Here is a 22,398-nt window from a genome sequence, read left to right on the forward strand (position 1 = left end):
AGCTAATATTTTACTTTAGGTTTTAAAAACTATATTGGTAAGTGAGATTTAGAATGGTTTTATGTTCTTGTAGTCAGACTTGAAGATCAAAGACATCTTTTTAAAAAGAACTGAAAGTATTCCATTTTTGTCTATGCTCAGAAACCATTTAAATAATTCTTTTTTTTTTTTAAGATTTTATTTATTTATTTCAGAGAGAGAGAGAGAGAGAGAAAGAGAGAGCTCCAAAGCAGGCAAAGGAGCACAGGGAGAGGGAAACTCCCCTCTGAGCCAAGAGCCTGATGTGGGCCTTGATCCCATGAACCTGAGATCTCGACCTGAACCAAAGGCAGCCACTTAACTGACTAAGCCACCCAGGTGCCTATTAAATAATTCCTTGAAACTTTGAAGAAATAGACCTCTGACACGGCTTCAAGATGATGGTTTTTTTTTTTTTAAGATTTTTATTTATTTATTTGACAGACAGAGATCACAAGTAGGCAAAGAGGCAGGCAGCGAGAGAGGAAGGGAAGCAGGCTTCCCACTGAGCAGAGAGCCCGATGCGGGGCTCAATCCCAGAACCCTAGGATCATGACCTGAGCTGAAGGCAGAGGCTTTAACCCACTGAGCCACCCATGTGCCCCAAGATGATAGTTTTGTAAAAGATAGTTATTTGACTATTTCTCAAAATTTCATAGTTATTAATTTACTTATGTCTTCATTTTCTTTTCTTTTTAATTTGACAGACAGAGATCATAAGTAGCCAGAGAGGCAGGCAGAGAGAGAGGAAGGGAAGCAGGCTCCCTGCTGAGCAGAGTGCCGGATGCGGGTGATACCAGGACCCTGGGATCATGACCTGTGCCGAAGGCAGAGGCTTTAACCCACTGAGCCACCCAGGTTCTCCTATGTCTTCATTTTCTTGCTGAGGCTCTTTATCCATTTATACTTCTCCAGATTATTCATTATTACACCCATGTTTCAAAGCAGCATAGTTATACAAAGAACTCATTATAATTATTTTAATTTCTTCTATATTCATAGTTCTGTAGGTTTTCATTCATTACAGATACTGTGCCTTTATGTTGTCTATTTTTCCTCTTCAATTTCTCAAATTATGGTCATTTTAATATTCTTCAGGGAGGTGTTAGACATGCTAATTTTGTAAAATGCTTTTAAAAGTTCAGTATGCTTATGAGAGGAAAGCCAAAAGTTGGTTGAAGTACTAGGAAATGATGGGTTTTTTATTTTTATTTTTTTGTCTTTCAATAAATGCATGCTTAACATGATTTAGAAGAAATAAATCAAACCAAATGCTAGATATTTGGTTAATAAGATTAATTATACACAAACTCTGTCCTCGAGTGATCATGATTTTCTTTTCTAGTTTACATAATCCCTTGTCATATTGTTTTATTTCTTTTTAAAAACTTTATTATATGGATTAATTTTGTGAATTTAGTTGAGGAATAACCTAAATTATAAATCCTAATACCTAGAAGCAGATAGCCTTATAGAGTAGACAAAATGGGTACATACACAGGGTCCTTCTAAGCCCACAGGGACCTGGATACAGTGCTCTCCTTCTCACTGAATAATAAGCCCAAAGTATTTTTATCACTCAGTTTGTAAAGGAATAGGGGGGTGGGGTGCCACAGTTTCTGTCATTATATCTCCGAACTTCTTTCCTAAAAGTAGGTGCAAAGAACTGTGAAAGTTCTGAGATTTGACCCTACTTACAAGCTAACAAATTAGCCTACCACAGTTTCATCTATGCTTGTGAAATAGACTCCTGAGTCAGAGGCAAGGGTCAATTATCTTACAGTTTCACTTATTTGTGGAGCATAACAAATAGCATGGAGGACAAGGGGAGATGGAGAGGAGAAGGGAGTTGAGGGAAATTGGAAGGGGATGTGTACCATGAGAGACTCTGGACACTGAAAAACAATCTGAGGGTTTTGAAGGGGCAGGGGGTGGGAAGTTGGGGGAACTAGGTGGTAGGTATTAGAAAGGGCACGGATTGCATGGAGCACTGGGTGTGGTGCAAAAACAATGAATACTGTTACACTGAAAAGAAATAAATATATTTTTTAAAAAGCCGAATTATGGCTCACATTGATAGGAATAGCATTTTCTGCACCAGTTCTCTGAACCCCAGCTCCACAGGACATTAAGCAGAAGGCCAAAGATGCCTGCACACACAGGGTTATATTACAAGAGTGGAAGCTTGAGCTTATGGAACCCAGATATTTTATAATGGACAGTAATATGCCTGCTCTTACTCAGAGGAAAGCACTCTTTCAAAGCTGTTTGTTATACAGAAATCCTTGAGAGGTTAGGAACAAAGGCATCCAGTGCCTCTGCTTGCAAGATGTACAGAAATAGGAGATCCATGGAAAATTTTTTCCAATAGCAGAGAAGGAATGGGAGATAAGATCCTAGGAATAAAAACTGAGTTCCTAACACTAGGTTCTCCTATAATATGAAGAATGAAACCTGGATTATAAATTTGGTGGGTTAATTCACTAGCATAAAATCATAAATCTGTTTTCTGTAAATTGTATTTGTTTGGGGCTACTTATATATTTTTTTAATTCATCCCTCTCTACTTTTCCCTTTTTTGGTTTTATATTTAGGAAAATTCCCTGGAAAATTATGTCCTGTTGTAGTTGAGTTAAAGGGAATATAGGTAAGGGCCTTGATTTTGTCCTGGACGGGTTAGAGTTAAAGGAAGGTTGCTGCACACCCGTGGGATGGACGTGAAATGGCACATAAAGGGAAGAAACACAAGAGTAGGACACTGCTCAGCTGGAAGCATGGGGATTGCTCTAAAAGCTGCCTCTTCCCAACTGGACATCTCTTATGGATCACTTCCCTGATAATGCTTTGGAATGGCAGCCACTGTGAGATGGAAGTCCAGAGTTTTCATTCTGGTGCCATGGGATAATTCCAAATACATTTTTGTATCAGAAAGACTTCCAGTTTGAATCATTATTTTAATTATATTTAATTTTAATTTGCATAAAATAGTTTCCCAAGTAAATTCCTCAGAAAGAATAGGTAGGCAGATTACCTTCTCAAGTTTTTCATACCCCCAAATTTGTCGTTTGTTCTCGTAAATAAGTGATTCAAAAAATAAAAAAATAAATGATGATTCATCCAAATGGAGGATTCTTCAATTGCCATTCTGTTCAAAAGTTGAAAACAGTTTATTATTTTCTAGCCTCAGAGTTTTAGATGAGATGTATGAAACTCATTTGCTTTCCTTTCCTTATGTTACTCTAAGTCTAGCACTTGGTAACCTTTTTGATCTGAAAATTCAAGTGTCTTCAAAAAAGGGCATTTTTTCCTAGTATTTATTTCCTTACCATATTTCTTACTTTCCTGATTTATGTATTAAGTATATATTTATAGGTCAAATACCCTAAAACCCTATTATGTATCTCTTTTTGATCTGATTTCCATTTCTTTTTTATTTTCTCCAGATTGTGCCTCTATTTGACCTTCTAGATTATCAATCCAGTTTTCATCTGTATTTTATTTTCATTTTCCTACTCAATTTTTGACTTTAGAAACATATATATATATATATATATATTTAAGATTAATTTATTTGAGAGAGAGAGAGAGGAGGGGGAGGGGCGGAAGGAGACAAAGGGAGAATCCTAAGCAGAATGTGCTGAGTATGGAGCCTGATGTGAGGCTCAATCTCACAACCCTGAGATGATAACCTGAGCCGAAACCATGCGATGGATGCTTAACTTACTGTGCCACACAGGAGTCCCCAGAAATATTATCTTAAATCTCTTTTTGTTATAGAATTATTTTTAAATCCTTTCATTTATTTTTAAATCCCTGATTAATTGTGCCTTTCAGATAAATGTTTTCTTAAGTTCTCTTCTGTTTCTTCCATAATCTGCTTTATTAGGAGTCACGAGTTCTGATTGTTTTTGTCTCCCTCCTTCGTATGAATGACCTGTGATTTCTCTTTGACCTCTCATTTCAGTGAATGTGGGTTCTTCAGCAGCTATAAAGGTCAGGCTATTTGAGACTTAGGTAATATCAGTCAGAGAGATAAGATTCTTTAGCCGTGTATCAGCCACAAAGAAGCTGTTCTAAGAGGGTGACTAAGGGAGTGACAAAATGAAGAGGCCTCTAGAAATGTTTCTCAAACTGCTAGCTGTATATTAGAATCATGTAGGGTGTTTTGATACCTCAACTTTTCCCCAAAAGTTAAATCATAATCTCTAGGCAGGACTCAGCATATTTTCCAAAACCTCTCAAGTAGGCAGTCACTGTTGAGAAGTTCTGCTCTAGAATGTCAGGTTTCTCCAGGTATGAGCAATAAGTAGGAGTCCTCCTCCAGCTACAGAGAAGGGGGATGTTCAGCCCAGTAGTGACACTCTCCCCACAGAGAGCTAGATTTGAGGCTGTTACCTTCCCAGAATCCTCGTGGGACCTTGAAGGAGCTTGTGCCCACATAAGTGAGAAATAGTGTGGGCAGCAGCAAGCGAGGCATGAATCTCTGTTTCCACTCACATAAAATTCTTCCTCTTCTCTATCCTTCCGGCTCCCACCTCACCCCCTCCCCCACAACTTACCTGTAAGTTCTACTTTACCTTTAAGATTCTAGAAATGATTACCATATGTAAACATGACTTGTATATCTCATTACTATCTTACTTTTAATGACTGGAATATATGACTGCATATTTCAAAAATACAGCTTATATTTGTATTAGCTGGGTGGTTTTTTTTTTTGTTTTTTTTTTGGTTTTTTTTTTTTGAGTGAATGTTGGAGAATTTTAAACTCTTCACATCCATTTAACTTTAATCCATTCAACTCACACAACAGCCCTGTGGACTATATACTATTATTATCCTCAGAATAATGATGAGAAGACCAGGAAACTGAGGCATAAGGAGAGACTGAGGCACAAAGAGGTTATATAATTTGTCCAAAGTTACAACTAGTAGGAGATAAAGTAAAGTACAAATCTGGCAACTGGCCTATAAACCTTCTCTTCATCTATATGCCAGACTAATGTCACACAGAGTATTAAACTAAAGGAACAAGGAATTTGGCCAATTAAATTTCACTATAGGCTGCAAGTTCACTATAGGCTGAATGTTCTATTCATGTTTAATTAAATTTTTTATATGCAAGTTTATCCTATTGTCATAAAACTATTTCTAAAAGGAATATTCTTTTGACAGGTCTCAGTGTAGATTTATATGTAGGAACATAATTTTTTTTGAAGATTTTATTTATTTATCAGATAAAGACACAGTGAGAGAGGGAACACAAGCAGGGGGGAGTGGGAGAGGGAGAAGCAGGCTTCCCACTGAACAGAGAGCTCCATTCCAGCACCCTGGGATCATGACCTGAGCTGAAGGCAGATGCTTAACGACGGAGCCACCCAGGCGCCCTATTTTTAGGAAAATAATCTTCTAATGAGAAGTCCCTATTAATCTATGAATCTAAAGAAAAAATATTCTTTTTTTTTTATTGTATCCTCAGTACTCTTGTAATTTTCAGGGACAATTTAAATACTCTTAATCTGGGGCGCCTGGGTGGCTCAGTGGGTTAAGCCGCTGCCTTCGGCTCGGGTCGTGGTCTCAGGGTCCTGGGATCGAGCCCCGCATCGGGCTCTCTGCTCAGCAGGGAGCCTGCTTCCCTCTCTCTCTCCCTCTCTGCCTGCCTCTCCATCTACTTGTGATTTCTCTCTGTAAAATAAATAAATAAATTCTTAAAAATAAATAAATAAATAAATAGATAGATAGATAAATACTCTTAATCTGTCTCTTTGCCCCTAACTTGTTTTCTATTTCTTACCCCTTTATAAGTGGTAAAATTTCCATTTTCAGCTGATAATCCAGTACTAAATACTTAGGTAATGGAGAAAACACTTTGTCTCTCTTTTAAAAATTCCTTATTCCAGGTAATTTTTAATTTTTTAATTAATTTATTTTAATTTTAATTTTTAAAATTTGAATTTATAAATTAACATATAACATTATTTGTTTCAGGGTAGAGGTCAGGTAACTTTTTAAAGGGATTTTGGTAAAATGAGAATGACTATTTTGTCATGACAAACATCCAATTGTGAAAAGTTGCAGCGAAGAGTAGGCTTGGGTTTACTGAGAAATCTTAGAGACTATATACAGATTAATCAAGAGGTATTTTTAATATTTTATCAATTCCCACTTATCCAAGAGAAATGCAGAAATCCTGATCTAATAGTAACACGGAAAACATGTCTCTGGGGGCAAGTGGGAAAGAAGCCCTAAGAATTTGAATGGTTCTCAATCTTAGCTTTATTTAAGAATCATCTGGGGAATCTTAAGAATATTAATGCCGGAGCTTCTCTCCAAACTAATGAAAGTAGAATCCAATTATTTTAAAGCTCTCAGGTAATACTAATGGACAGATGGGTTAAAAACTACTACTCTGAAAGCAAAGCTCAGCTACAAATAAACCTGGGCAGATTTCACAAATTAGGTGACCACAGCACCAGATTGAGAGTTGCTATGATTTTCAACAAACCCTGGGAAAAAATCAGAATGAACAGATGTTGGCTCCAGGCAGGAAGATTAGAGTAGCACGTAAACTAGAGCAGAGCTCAAAGGATGGTTCCAGGCCCAGCAGCACCAGCATTACCTGGAGACTCAAAAGACATGCAAATAATCAGGCCCCAGCCAGACCTATTGAATCAAAAGCTCTGCAGGTGCAGCCCAGCATCTGCATTTTAAGGAGCCCTCCATGTTTGAGACTCACTGGGCTAGAACAGTGCCTCTCTACCATTAGTGTTCACAGGAATCACAGAGGCGATCTTGCTAATCATGGCTTCTGTCTGGGAGGGGGTCAAACATTCTGCATTTCTAAGTTCTGGGGTGATAGGATGCTGCTGGATGGAAGACCACACTTTGAATTGCAAAGGGGCTAGAGGTCAGAAATGAAAGAGGCCTGCAGTGACCAGAAAGTCACTGGTCCAGGTGGGGGCAATTATGACATAAAGTTTAGGCTAAGCTGAAAGCTGTATGAATTAGATATGACACCTTAGCTTGGTGTAGGATCGAGGTTTACAAGCACTGGTGGAGACTAGTATCCTAAATTATAATTACCTTAACTTATAAGTCCAGGAACTGCATCTCAAGAGATGGAGGAGCTGAATCTATCCAATATAATCAATGAAACCAGGAAAGCATCGCTAATATGAGGACAGAAACTTTCTGCTTTGTGCTCTGTTATTTAAGCAATCATTTTGTCATAGCTAAAGAGGACTCGCTGCAAGAATGGGTTGCTTCCTGGAAGAAGAATGTTCCCCGCCTTCTGATTAACCTTCAGACATCTAAAACTTAATATATCCAAAATAAAACCTAGCTCTTCTCACTGTAATCCTCTTGATGAAGTTCTAGAACCTAGGTGAGGTTCGGTGGGCTGAGGTCCGGAGCCGATGACCAAGAAAGAATTCTTGAGACATCTTTGGTGCAAAATGGTGGTTTATTAAAGCACGGGGACAGGACCCGTGGGCAGGAAGAGCTGCTGCCCGGGGTTGTGAGGGTAGGCATGGTATATACCTTGCGGTTGGGGGAAGGTGAGGAGAAGGGAGGTTTCAAGGGGAGTTTTCACATGTTAAGGAGGGCCTACAAGGTGCCCGGGGGAGGCCTTGCCCTTATGGCCTGATCAATGTCGTTTTTAGGTCAGGCATTAACATCAAGATAGTTGGGAGATTCTTGGTGGGGTGTTATGATCCTGCTATCATTTACATTCCCTTCTACCTCAGCCTCCTCCAGTTTATGGTGGGAAGGGAGATATTAGGGCTTCAGGAACCGAGAGTTATTTGCCTCTGGAAATTTGTGCTATTGATAAGGTAACCTCCCTGTTTAGGTCTCTAGGACATCTGTAGAGCAAGGGAGATTCCTGTTCTGCAGGATTGTGATCTCTGCAAGTTAACTATTTATCGTTTTATGGCAGTCAGGGGTGCCTCAGGAATGCTACACATATTATGGAGGGGAGCCGGTGGAGAGGGGGTGCAAGGCGCCAGCTTTTGCTCTGTCCTCAGCCAGCCTCCTACTCCCTCATCACTCTTATCCACCCCAATGTGCTTTGCACAATATGTTCTCCTCCTAAGTACAGAGTGTTGTAATACACCTAGCTACCAAGCCCAGAAGCCCCAAGTCATTCTACATTCGGAATAGGAGGTGTTGATGGAGAGCACAGGCTCTGAAATCAGACTGCTAGAGTTTAAATTCAGCTTGGGCCACTTAACTGTGACCTTGGGCAAGTTATTTCACCTCATTCCAATGGATTCCTCATCTGTAAAACTTCACTGAGCACACTGAATGGTTATACAGAATAAATGAGGTAAGAACAATGTCCCCACCACCACCACCAATGTACGACTGCAATTCTGTTAATTCTACATCTTATTACTTCTTTTGCCTGGGCTCTCCTCTACATTTCTGATATCTAGAAAAATTAATGGCATAGTGCACATACAGAATGCCAATGGAAAACCAAATATGACATACTCAGGCTATCTTTTGTCAGTCTGTTGGTCTAAAACTTGAAATAAAACCTGATATTAATTTGGGGTAATGTAATAGAATTCAAGACAAGTCTTTCTTTAAAAACTCAGAATTGTAATTAGTACCTAATTATCATCTGTAATAGTAAAATATTATAATAAATATTTTGTAAATGATGACTATTCAGAATGCTGATCAAGTATGTTGTAATTCATAAGCACTATAAAACATAACCTGTGTTAGACAAAGCTTACATTTAAAACAAATTACATAATCTAAGACAAATCTACAGTAGTGCTTTAAAACTCCAAACTGAAAGTCCCAGGTAGTTAGTACGGTTACCTTTTCCCTTTTTTAATACTGTATAAATTGTCTCCTGTGATCTTGGGTACTTTCTTAGATATGAATGGAACAATATCCTCTTCAAATTCTAACTGAAAGTCAAACGTCAGGGGTGTAACTGAAGTATTTTTCTTTCCTTGACTCTGAAGCGTGTTTGTCTGCAGGAAAGCCAAAGTACAGCATTGTGAAAAAAATGACTTCTTTTCATAGAGGGAAAATCCTGTGTGGAAAGGAACAAAATTAGTCTCACTTTATGCACACACAACAGAATTTATGTGCCAGTCAATAATGGAGAAATATTACAGATTGAAAACTGGGAGCCTTGTGTACCAACATTTTTTAATGTTGTTGCTGTGTGACCTAAGCTGCTCTTTTCCCATCCATGAAATGAGAAGACTTTGGATGAGATGATCATGAAGGCTCCCTCCTAATTCTAAAATTTAGAATTTCAGAACAACCTGTAAATTAAGCAAAGACCATACTCATACATTGAGTTATTGGAAGGAGAACAACATGGTCTCCAACCTGCTGCTCTTGCTGTCCCCACAAACGTGGTGAATCACTGCAACATTTGTCTAGTTGCATGAGCCAGAAATAGAGTTAAGAAAGCAATCAAAAGACTTTGTTCAAATATTTATAGAAATGGACTGAAGAGAGAAAAGGATATAGCTAACGAGTTAGTTAAGCAGCCAAAATCTTTTCTAAAAAAACCTCCAGCACTGCATAGAGGAATAAAGTGATGAAAAATTTGAAAGCAAGCCAAGGGATAGGAGCTTTTGCTTCTGCCAAAGAAGGATTAGCGTTATAGGAATTGCCCTCCTGCTGTAAATAACTAGAAAACCAGACAAAACATATGAAAACAACTGTAATCAGGCATTAGAAAGCACGCGGGGGTTGGGAGGAGGACATAATCCCCAAGAAAAGGGAAACAAATGAGGTAAATCCCACAATAGCTCAGCTTGCTTATTAAAGGCAGTTTCTACACTGAGACGCAGGGAAGGGGAACTCACATCAAACCTTCGCCCTTAACCTTGTTGAATTTATGAGACAGAAATTGTCCCAACAATTACATTCTTGGGTGTCCACCCTAGAAAAATGAAAATTTACGTTCACACAAAAACCTGTACACAAATATTCAGAGCAGCTCTCTTTAAGCTTTTTTTTTTTAAGTAACTTTAGTTTTAAAAGCAAAATACTGAAAACAACCCAAATGTCCTTCAGTGGGTGAGTGATTGAAACTCTGTACATCCATATAATGGCATACTACTCAGCAATAAAATCTATATATTATTTATAATAACAAATCTATTGATTCATGCAAAAACTCAGATGGGCCTCAATGGGCATTATGCTTAGTGAAGATGAGTCAATCTCAAAATTTCACATACTGAATGATTCTGTTTACATAACATCCTCAAAATTACTGTGATAGAGATGGAGAACAGATTAGCCATTGCCAGGGCTAGACGGGGAGTAGAGTAGCGGTATAGATACAAATACAGAGAAGTAACATGAGGGATTTCTTTTATGGTGATGAAAATGTGCTGACCTTGATTGTGGTAGTGATCATACAAATCTATTACAGGATAAAAATCAATAAAATTATACACACAAATGAATACAGGTGAAAACTAAATAAAGTCTGTAGTCTGGTAAAGAGCAATGTACGAGTGTTAACATGGGTTGGGACTCATACTGGTTTTGATACTGTACACAACCCGTATAAAATGTCACCACCACTGGGGGCAACTGGGTGAAAGGGACATGGGACTCTCAGTAGTCCCTCTGACACTTCCTGTGAGTTGATAATTATTTCAAAATACAAGGTTTTAAAAAAAATAAAGAAGCGCCAAAGTGATTTATATATTGTTATCTCATCCTTTGGTCATTAAAAAAGAAAATAGAGGCAATTCATTTTCATAAATGTATGTATGTGTATGTGCAACTGCATATTTATGAGTATATGTAAAGATATATTGATTTATACATACATATATAATATTTGTATATCTTTGTGAGAGCACAAAAGAAAATGTGGATGGATAAACCCAAACTGCGAAGTGTTGCTTGCCTCAAGAGGAAAGAGTGAAGAGGCCAGAGACAATATTTCTTTACGTATTTTCCATTAGTATAATTTTTTAAAGATTTTATGTATTTATTTGACAGAGGAAGAGAGAGAGAGAGAGAGGGAGAGGATGTGCAAAAGCAGGGATAGCGGGAGAGGGAAAAGCAAGCTCCCCCTTGAGCAGGGAGCCCTATGTGGGACTGGATTCTAGGACCCTGGGATGATGACATGAGCCCAAGGCAGACCCTTAACCAACTGAGCCATTCAGGCACCCCTCTTTAAGTATAACTTTTATATATATTTGTATGTTGCTTATTTCCAAAAGCATGTTTTAATTTTATACTTTGAAAAAATAAGAAAAGTTTTACATTTTGATTATATATACTTTCAAAAGAATATCCAGAGAATCCTCTCTCAGTAACACATAAATTGGGCATAGTAACACAAAACTAGAAAATGCATTGAAATGCTTTGCACAAAGGAAGTTTTTAGTAAAAGGTAAGAATTACAAGGACTAATCATATATAAAAGGGGATTTCAGGACAAATTATATAGATTTATCTCTGATATTTTCTAAAGTACATTTCATTTTAAACAAAAAATGAAAGAGGAAAGAACTTCAGAGTGCTTAAGTCCAATATGGTTGCTTTAGTAAGTTACTCCTAGTTTGCAATTTCAAAATTTGGGTAATGATAACAGAATGAATTTATTGTTTTTTCTATATTTCTCTATTTTCTGAATAAAAGAAAATCAAATTTCTATTCAAGCAACAAAATTTTCGTTTTCAGGTTCACAAATACGTTCAATCACTTTAGAATTCCTCTCTGTGCTGTTTTCCTTGATTTCTTAAACTTGATGCTCTTTATGTTTCATTTACTCACATTGCTATATTATTTTGCAAATTTTTGCATAACCAAATTAAATTGCTCATATATGCTAAGAACCTGGTTTTTTAAATTATATTCTTTTTTTTTTTTTAAGATTTATTTACTTCTTTTGTGAGAGAGAGCACATAAGGGCGGAGGGGCAGGGGCAAAGGAAGAGGGAGAGGGGAAGCAGACTCCTGCTGAGCAGGGAGCCAGATGCAGGGCTCCATCCACTACCAAGGAATCATGGCCTGAGCTGAAACCAAGTTTGATGCTTAATCAATTGAGCCAATCTAGGCATCCCCAAAACTATATTCCTTATTAATATTTTTATTGAATTTTATAAAAGTCCCACCTTTTTTAATTTTATGAGTTTTATTTTTAATTTGGTAACTATACCAAATAGTTTCTTCTTTTTAATAAACCAATTAAATAACTTTTTATATGTTAGAAAATATAAGTGAGAACTATAGTAGTCATATTTACTATTTGACTGCCTATTTGATTTTTTTATCTTCATCACCTTAGATACATTATAACCTAATATAATATGACAGCTATCCAATAGTCAAAATATGAAAAGAGCCCAAATGTCCATCAACTGATGAATGGATATATATATATACATAGAGAGAAACATACTTCTATACACACAATGGAATATTACTCAGCCAACAAAAAGAATGAAATCTTGCCATTTACAATAATGTGAATAGAATTAGAGTGAATATTATGCTAAGCCAAATAAGTCAGTCAGAGAAAGACAAAGACCATATGATTTCACTCATGTGAACTTAAGAAGCAAAACACAGAACATAGGAGAAGGGAAGGAAAAATAAAATAAGAGGAAAACAGAGAGGGAGACAAACCATTGAGACTCTTAACTTTAGGGAACAAACTGACAGTTGCTGGAAGGGAGGTGGCTGGGGGCATGGGGTAACTGGATGACGGGCATTAAGGAGAGCACTTGTTGAAATGAGTACTGGGTGTTATATACACCTGATGAATCACTGAACTCTATCCTGAAACTAATAATGCACTTTATGTTAACTCACCTGAATTTAAATGAAATCTTGAAAGAAAAAAAAAAATGGCAGTTATCCAGAAGTTACCATGTATATCTAATTAATTCTTTATAGTATGCACTGACATGGTCTACTTTTTGAACTAATATAATTATTTGCTTTTTACAAATTAGCTTATATCTCCAAATTAATGCATCATTAACTAAAAATTAAAAATCATTCACATTTGAAATAATAATATTTTAATGATTAAATTTAATTTTAGCTTTCATTTACAAACCTTTGCTCTTCTGGCCAAGAGTATCTTTGCCTGCTCATCCAGAATATCTAACTTCTCTAAGATTTTTTCTGCCATTTTCTGTCAGTAAATTCCTATTTAAAAAGGAGAAAAGAGAAGAAATCTCGAAAACAAATAAAATTTAAACATATAATTTGATTAGTTAGGCATAAGAGACCCAGATTTACATTACTATTTGGGGTACAAAAGAGAACTGTATAGATTATGGAATAAAAATGGGATTATAGAGGTATCCAAGTTTTTTTTAGACAGAAGGTCAAATGATCGGAACTCCCAGATGTGTGTGGACTTTAGGAAAGTTAAAATGTCTGATGTGACTCATACTTGAAGCAAGGACACGTGGCTTGATTTATACCTATTTTCTTTTTGTTGTGATGTAATTTTAATGAAAGCAAATGTGAAGAGTTCACAATTGTATAATTAATTGCATTCAAATTAAATTAGTCAATGATCCAAGACTATTAATACAGCACTTAGAAAGTGATCAGTCACACAGAGAGAGTGGCTGTCAAGCTGGATGAATCCTATTGTCCTAATAACTCAAAATCTCTCATCAATTAAGATTGCTGAAAATTACATCTGGGGTCAGGCAGCTCGTATTAGGCTTGGGGACCTAAATATTAGACATCAGGACACAAAGTACCTTTGCAATGCACTACAAATAGCTAGGAGTAGAGTAGGGGCAAACGTTAACCCAAGGCTCCGTCTAGATTTTTGCTCAGTGGATTGAACATGCTCCAGTGGCATTTAAATGTAAACATTGTCTGGTTCACAGAAAGTACTGAATTCTTCAATATTTCTAAGGAACATCAATGTCAACCAAAGAGCTTGGTTCTTCCAAGCTCAAAAATATCTATGCTATTTCTCCGATATTATATGTTATTCAGTGTTTCCTAAAACAATAATGCATGAAAAGATAGGGATAAAGGATTCTATGCCAAAAGCTCTCATTATTTAGTACTTGGTTTCTTTTTTCTACTCTTGGACTCTTCTGGGCCATGGGGCTGCAGGCGGATTATTTGCCTTGTTAACAAACCATATAACCTGAAGTTGCAGATTGGAGAGGGAATATGTAGGCAAGTGTGTTAGCACAATTATGAGTTACCTCAAACTTTCTAGGTCTCCTAATGAAGAGTACGGGACAGATTTTAGAAGAGAATCTAGATTATCTGGATACTATGTGTTGTCTTCTCCAATCCAGGAACCAGTCCTCTCATAGATGCTAAAAACAACTGAAGGAATTTTGGTTTCTGTTTTTTCCTTAAAGCATAATGTGAGTTCAAGGGCATAGAGAAGGCTCCCATATTCCTCACCAAAATTTCTTTTATTGGGGACAAAGATTTTAATTTTTCAATAAGGAATAGAAAGGCAAATAACTTCAAGAACCAGAATATTGAAGTGAATGGGTTTCCCAGTTTGGGAAGAGATAAATTACACAAGGGACAACTGAGGCACACGGCTGACTTGTGAGAGGGAACAGAAAGCAGGTCTTTTTAGAGAATAAGATGTCCTTGTTATACATCTTCAACATCACACCAGACATTTTAGGATGTACGATATCTTCACCTTTTATACACACACACACTCTCTCTCTCTCTCTCTCACACACACACACAGCTGTAATTTAAAGGAATTGCGTTTTATTTAAAATTATATTGCTATGGTAAATTACTTAGGTATGGTATGATTTCTAGCAAATCACTGTGCATGTCACAAGGTTTCTTGAAGTGAGAAAACTTAAGCAACAAATGATTTTTAAGTGTCAGTGACAGTTTCATGAATACTAAATTTGACCATTAATGAAATTGACAGAATTTTATTGATTTTAGTTTTGGAGTTTTATTTTGCAGTTCATATTTTGAAGCCTATACTTTTTTTCAGTTTCCAAATGTTTTCGTAGGTCTTTGGCAGTGTGCCAGTGGCTTCTAATGGATAAATGGCCCTGGGACAAAGTAGAGGTGAGGAAACACTACAGACTAACTTGCTTGCTTTCATCATTAAACCAAGAATACCAAGGGCTTAGCTGTATCTCTTCAAATAAACACTGAGAGCAAAGGAGCATCAGGCAGTTCTAATACAACGACATATTCAAACTGTTCTGCATAAACTAAAAACTAATCCTTTAACACAAAATACTATATTACATGTTCCTCAATATAACTCTCTGTGTTTTAGTCCTTTCTTGATTCTTTTTTTAATTTTAATGTCTACTTTAAATCTGCATGTTGGTTTCATACTTCTACTTCATACTTCTATTTCTATGAGCACATATTCTACTTAATTCTATTTCTGACCATATACTATCATCAGATGGTAAACATTTAATTGTTATTTCCTCATTTGGCTATTTAACTGCATTACCTGAGAAATACTGTGCTAGGCTTTCCACCAAATCTACCTCTGGCAGACATTATCTTCCTGCGCAAGGCAGATGGGCTTTCCTCTATCACTAAGAAGACAGAGACCATCTGGCTCCTGGGTGACTCAGTTGCTTAAACAACTGACTCTTGGTTTTGGCTCAGGTCATGATTTCAGGGTTGTGAGATCAAGCACCTATGGGCTCCATGCTCAGTACAGTACACTTGAGAGTCTCTCCCTCTGCTCTTCTCCTGGCCCCTGCTTGTAAGTGCCCCCCCTCTCTAAAATAAAATAAATAAATAATAAGATTTTTTTTTTTAAAGAAAAAGGAAGAAAGAAAAGAGAGACCAGCAAGTAAGAACTTCTTCAACTCCTCTTTCTTGTGCCAAAGTCTTATCTGCATCCATTTGCATCTAACTTGTATTTTAATTTTAATGGAAGTGTTGCCTCTCCCATCCATAGTTAATCCCTCCCAGGGTATTTTAGACTCTATTACCTCTGTGCTCCCAAAAGAATTACCTCCACTGTTTGCACCCTCTCTCTGGAATCTGTCAATCTCTTTTCTTCACAATTTCTTCTCCTTAGCATTCTCACACCTCTTCTAGTTTTGTTTTGTTTTGTTTTTTAAAGATTTTATTCCTTCACTTGAAAGGGAGAGATCACAAGTAGGCAGACAGGTAAGCAGAGAGAGAGGGGGAAGCAGGCTCCCTCTTGAGCAGAGAGCCCAATGTGGGGCTTGATCCCTGACCCCAGGATCATGACCCGAGCCGAAGGCAGAGGCCCCAACCTACTGAACCACCCAGGCGCCCCCTCTTCTAGTTTTAAGAAAAAAATTCTTCCCCTAACCTGACTAGCTGTTATTCTCTCTCATCTTCCCTGATTGACACATTTCTTAAAATGCTCATCTTTACTTAGGGTTTCTAATTTCTTACATTTCTTTTCCTTCTTAATTTATCATCATTTGGCTTCCTTCTATACTCTGCTACTAGAGCCACTCTCATAGGCCACCAGGGTCACCATCTTATCAATTAGTGACCGCTTTTCTGCTCTTTTTACCTTATATGAATGTCTATAACTCTTATACATGTTGACCACTCCTTTCTATGTAAACCCTGCCCTCTCTTGGTTTCTAAGACAACAGTCCCATTTTCCTACTCTCTGAAGATTCCTTCTTCCTCCAATCACTCCCTAAATACTTGAGAGATGGAAGTGTTCCTCATCCTTAGTGTTTCTAAGGGCTCAGACCATCTTTTTCATTATTCCATACATCCTTTGGGATGACCTCTCAAACTCATAGCTTCATCTACCACCATCTATTTTCAAACAAAATCTCTTTTGAGTTCCAAACAAATATTCCTAACTCAACCCAGATTTCCCACAGGTAGCCCAAATTAGATCTAAAAGTAAACTTGTCCACATCCTTCTTCTCCCTCAGTCAAAAGTCTCTTTCAACCTTTATTATCATATTATCTCATATTTACGGGCATTCAGTCCATAAACTTAGGCATTGCAATAACAATCCTTATTGCTGCAGAATGAACTCAGAAATTTCCAAGGAGTACAGATGTCCCATTGCTACCCCAGGCCTGCTAAGTCAGGATTTATGGAGGGGAAGATAAAAACTATTTTTTAAAGCCATTCTGATGCAACTATTCCCCAAACCAGGATTTGGTCACCACTCTGTGGAAAAACTCCCTCTCATCCCCTCTCTAAACGCACACAATCTTTATCTTGTGTTCGCTACATATTACATATCCTCTCAGTTTTTCTCCTCATATCTATTCACATTGCTATTGCTTATGTTTAGGGTTCCATAACTTGTTGCCTGGATTATTGCAATAGTTCCAAAATATGTGTATACATTTGATCCATTCTATCTTCCATTTTGTCCTTCACATTTGTCTGACTTATTTTCTCAAGAAAACACACACACACACACACACACACACACACACCTCCCTGATTAAGGCTTCAATCTCTCCCTACAGCTTTCAGGAGAAAGGGCCAAGCTTCTTGATTTCTCATGTAAGAATCATGGTTTGGCCTCCAAGTCTTTAACTTCATCTGCTTCTTCCTCATGTATACATGATACCCTGGTCCTGAAGAACAACTTGCAGTTCCTCAAATGTGTTGTATTTTCTTTACTGGTTGCTTGGCTTCTGCTGTTTCCCATTGCCTGCAAAGTTGTTCTTCCATTCCCTGTATTTCTAAGTTCTATTCATCCCTTAAGACCCAACACAAATAACATCTCTGCGGGGAAGCTTTCTCTGATACACTATGATTTAAATGTCCAATATCTGTGCTTACATGATAGTCTATGTGTATTGTTAACCCAGTTCTTAATCACTCTCTATTAAACCATTTGATAATCTTATTTTATTCTTCCTCTAGACCATGTGTTTCTTGAAAGCAGGAACCATGCCTAATATTTGCATCCCTGTTACCTAACAATATGAATGAAATAACCATCAGCCATAAAGGAAATGGACAAATATAAAGTGTTACAACAGTTTTCAACTGCCAATTACATGTATAAGTTAACACAAATAATTGTCAAAGTCCTGTTGATGTTCTTCTAGATTAAGCTATAGCATTTAAAAGCATTACTTTCTCTCCCACCTTCAAACTCAGAAAGGTAGCATAACATGTTGGTTAAGAAAATGGACTTTGGAGTCAGACTGTCTGGAGTCCTTCGCTCTGCTACTTATCAGCTGTGTGACTGTGGGCTAATTGCTTAACTTCTCTGTGTTGCCCCTTTTCTGTGTTGTTCAATCTGTAAAATGGAAATAAGACAACAACCTACTTCACTGGGTCGTTATAAGTTTCAGTTGAATGAATATAAGTGACATACAATATTTGGCAAATAAAAAACCAGTAATGATGCACTTCCCTATTAAGAATAAGACATGTGGGATACCTATAAATGCTGCAAAATGCATGTTTTCCACCTGAATATCATTTCATTTTTTTCTGCCATCCTTGCCATATGTCTAACTGTCTGCTTACTTTTTTCACGGTGTATTTCTTTAAATTATAACTACACAAACTCCTTGGAACTTGATAAACAATGAGAATTTATTCAGCAATTTAGTATCTTCTATTTTAATCCCACAATTCAGTATCTTCTGTATCATGTCATTTGATTATGTTTCCTTTCCTTCTCTAGTTCTTTCATAGTTTTATTTCTCAATTTTATACCAAAACCTTATTCTGGGGCACCTGGGTAACTCAGTATGTTAAGCGACTGCCTTTGGCTTGGGTCATGATCCTAGGGTCCTGGGATTGAGCCCCATGTCTGGCTCCTTGCTCAGTGGGGAAACTGCTTTTCCCTCTGCCTCTACCTGCTACTCTGCCAGCTTATGCTCTTCTCTTTCAAATAAATAAATACAAATTCTTTTTTAAAAAAAAATCTTTTTCTGAGTTCACTGAACAGAAACTAAAACTGTGTCTTACAAACACAACTATAGGGGGCCTGGGTAACTCAGTGGGTTAAAGCCTCTGCCTTTGGCTCAGGTCATGATCTCAGGGTCCTGGGATCAAACCCCACATCGGTCTCTCTGTTCAGCGGGGAGCCTACTTCCCCCACTCTTCTGCCTGCCTCTCTGCCTACTTGTGATCTCTGTCTGTCAAATAAATAAATAAAATCTTAAAAAAAAAAAAAACCACACACACAAGTATGCAGGCCTTAGGGAAACAACCCTGGTAAACATTACCATATCTTCATACTGGATATACATCAAAAACATATCATTAGGTTGTGCTCAAGTAAACAGATCTAATGATCCCCCTTTCAACCAATACATTAACTGGGACAGGAGAGATGATCTCACTTCTAAAATATGTATAGATATATCTGAAGAGTTCTTATATGTACTTACAGTTGTAGGAAAATGCTCTACTCTCTGTTCTTATGTAGTGTTCTTATGTGGTCACAGAAGCCTAACTCATAGAATCTTGGGGTTAGAAGGGTCAATAGTCTCTCATACAATTCCATGAACAGTGAAGCAATACTGATCCCAACTGAACAAGACTTTTCTGATCCTTTTGTTTTTGTTGTTCTAATGCTTTTGTTTCATTGTCATTGTCTTTCCCAGGCTTCAGATTTCACTTTTCCTTCCATTTAGTTCCTGCCCCTTATTCTCCTGCCCCAGTCTTCCTCCTTATCCCTCAAATACTGATTCTTAATTCCATCAGAGTTGTCTTTTTGATGACACTGAATTGCTGACCAAACCTTAACTAGGTCCCCATTACCTACAGAATAACATGCAAACTTTTCAGATGACATATGAGATATTTGAAGAAAAGCCAGTCTAGGATCTGGCTCAGTTCACCTTTTGAGTTAATCTCCACCATATCCAGTCTTCTTCTGCCAAACGCTATGATTCTCATTCCCTGGATGCCTCCTGCCTTTCTCGCAGGTATATTCTTCACTCATGCTTTTCCTTTTCCTGGCAATGTTTTTTCTTCATGCCTTCCAGTCGAAAGCCTACTCTTTATCAAATCCTAGTATGAAGGCTACCTCTTCTGTGAAATTTTCCTTGACATCCTTGTATTCCTTGTCTTGGTGACAGTCTCTTCCTCATGTGTGCTCCTATCATGCTTTGTCCTACACCATAGAATTGGGTACATTGTGCTACAGAAATTCACTCTGACAAGTTGCCTCCTCACTGTGTTGAAAGCTCATGCAAAACAATGATTACCCACCTATGAATCTCAGGAGCAAGTAAAGGATTTTATACCTAAGTGGGATCTGAAAAGTACAATTTAATTTGGAGGCATCTCTGGTTATATCATTTTAGGGAGAGTAATCCCAGTTTATCTTAATAGATAATGTTAATTCAGGATGATTTACTGGGTATGAAACATGAAGTTGAGTGAATGATTATAAAATATGTTTCTTGCCAAATTTAAATTCAGTAAAATTATTTCCAAAGGAAACTTGGATTTATGTTCTCAGTTACTGGCTCAGTAATGACAGTTTTTAAAAAAAAGAACACAATGAAACAGAGAACTTGCCAACTAGGACAAAATGAAATTCTCAGTGGTTCTTACAGTAAATCACCCACAGAACTTGATGTGAAGACTTATCTGCATAATGAACAATTTCAGGGTTGCAGGGCCAATATTATAAGCACATCAGAGGCTGAGTCATACTAAAAATAACAGTATCAAACTAAAAAGTTGCTTTTAAGAACAATAATTCATTTTTAAAAATTAGCACCTTTGGTACTGAAGAAAATTCAGAAAGCACACAAACAAAAAACTCTAATGCTTCCAACATAATAGGCTCTGCTAAACAGGTTTCTTTAGCAAGTTCTAAATGTCTCCTATTAAAGGAAGAACTCAGGAAAACCAAAAGGGCCTCAAACACATAAAGAGTGTGACTGAGCAATTATCTAGAAAATGGAAGTTTAAATTAAAAATTTCTCCCATTATCTGGTTTTTTTTGGTTCAAACATTTACTCCTTGAAGGAAAAGCGTCTATCTTGTGCTTTTATCTTACACACGCACCAAACACTGTGTTCCACACATCGAACTCACCGTTCAATAATTACATTTTACTTAATGAGATACCAGGCTGAATTTCTCCACCTCACATTTCAAGTACAGATACAAGAAAATCCTTTTTTCTAAGTCTAAAACATTGAGAAGTGGTCCATAATTATGGGCTGGATTATGCTTCACCAAAATTCCTGTTTGGGAGCCCCAATACCTAGTACCTCAGAATGTGGCTAGAGGCAGAGCCTTTGTTTTACAAAGTCACTAAGTGAAAATGGAGTCATTAGACCAGACCTTAATCCATTTGACTGATAAGAAGGGATTAGGACACAGACATCATGCACAGAGGAAAGACCATGTGAGAACATAGCAAGGCAGCCATCCCCAAGCCAAAGAAAGAGGACTAAGAAGAAATCAACCCTGTAGACACCTTGATCTTGACCTTCGGGCCTCTGGGACTGAAAGAAATAAATTTCTGTTGTTTAAGCACCCCCGGTCTCTGGCATTTTGTTATGGCAGCGTTTATAAACTAATATAGCCCACAAATCATGAGAATTAATTTGAAAGCTCACTATCAGAAGATGTAACTATTAAATATGGCCCATGTGCTTAGATCTATACCACATAATTTCCTTGTCTTTTTGTTATAAGAGAGGGAGAGAAAATTTACTCTTCATTTTGAAACTTTACTAAAATTTGCCTATAACCAACTTGGCGTTGGGTAGGAAGCTTCTAAGGAAAAATATCAAGGACATTTAAAAAATTAAGAACAAGGCAGAGGATCATAGGGGGAGAGAGGAAAAAATTAAACAAGATGAAACCAGAGAAGGAGACAAACCATAAGAAACTCTTAATCTTAGGAAACAAACTGAGGGTTGCTGGAGGGGGTGGGGGGGATGGGGTAACCTGGTGATGGCCTTTGGGAAGGGCATGTGTTGCAATGTGAACTGGGTATTATATAAGACTGATGAATCACACATCTGTACCCCTGAAATAAATAACACCATTATATGTTAATTGAATTTAAATTAAAAATAAATAAATAAATAAAGTTACCCCAAAATAAAAATAAATAAAATAAATAAAAGTCTGGAAAAAAATATGTTCACAGGATCTGGGGAGTATTATTGTGAAAAACCAATCAGACAACAATCAGGAGAATCTCAAAATTCCACAATTATTGCAAAAGTGATCAATTCTTACCATCCCATTCCAGGTTAGTTCTGTCTGGCAAGTTTGGATGTACCAGTCAGGTCCCCTCAAGCAGGGTCACACCTTGTGCTCACCCCCCACCTCCAACCCCTCTCCAGGTTCACCTTCCAGGTGGTTTCTCCACCCCCAGCTGGCCTGGACTGGGTAGGGGGGTGGGGGGTACTGAAAATAAGGAGCCCAACTAAAACACTCTGTGCCTTTGTCCTTTAATGTGAAGTCAAAACT

At 37.4% G+C, this 22,398-nt stretch overlaps 1 protein-coding gene across 1 annotated transcript in view; it reads right to left on the reverse strand.

Annotated features, from left to right (window-relative positions):
• CUNH1orf141 (chromosome unknown C1orf141 homolog) overlaps positions 1-20,651 on the reverse strand; it is a 53,770-nt gene extending 33,119 nt beyond the window's left edge. The window contains exons 1-4 of the mRNA XM_045064708.1: positions 19,341-20,651; positions 18,082-18,235; positions 13,087-13,178; positions 8,851-9,008 (exon numbers count right to left, since the gene is read on the reverse strand). Of these exons, the coding sequence (XP_044920643.1) occupies positions 8,851-9,008; positions 13,087-13,161 (233 nt within the window). The 5' untranslated portion in view covers positions 13,162-13,178; positions 18,082-18,235; positions 19,341-20,651. The remainder of the gene's footprint in view (positions 1-8,850; positions 9,009-13,086; positions 13,179-18,081; positions 18,236-19,340) is intronic.
• Positions 20,652-22,398: the final 1,747 nt, after the last annotated feature.

Source organism: Mustela putorius, unplaced genomic scaffold, assembly GCF_011764305.1.
Source record: "Mustela putorius furo isolate JIRA1106 unplaced genomic scaffold, ASM1176430v1.1 tig00003853_pilon_pilon_pilon, whole genome shotgun sequence".
NCBI classification, from domain to species: domain Eukaryota; kingdom Metazoa; phylum Chordata; class Mammalia; order Carnivora; family Mustelidae; genus Mustela; species Mustela putorius.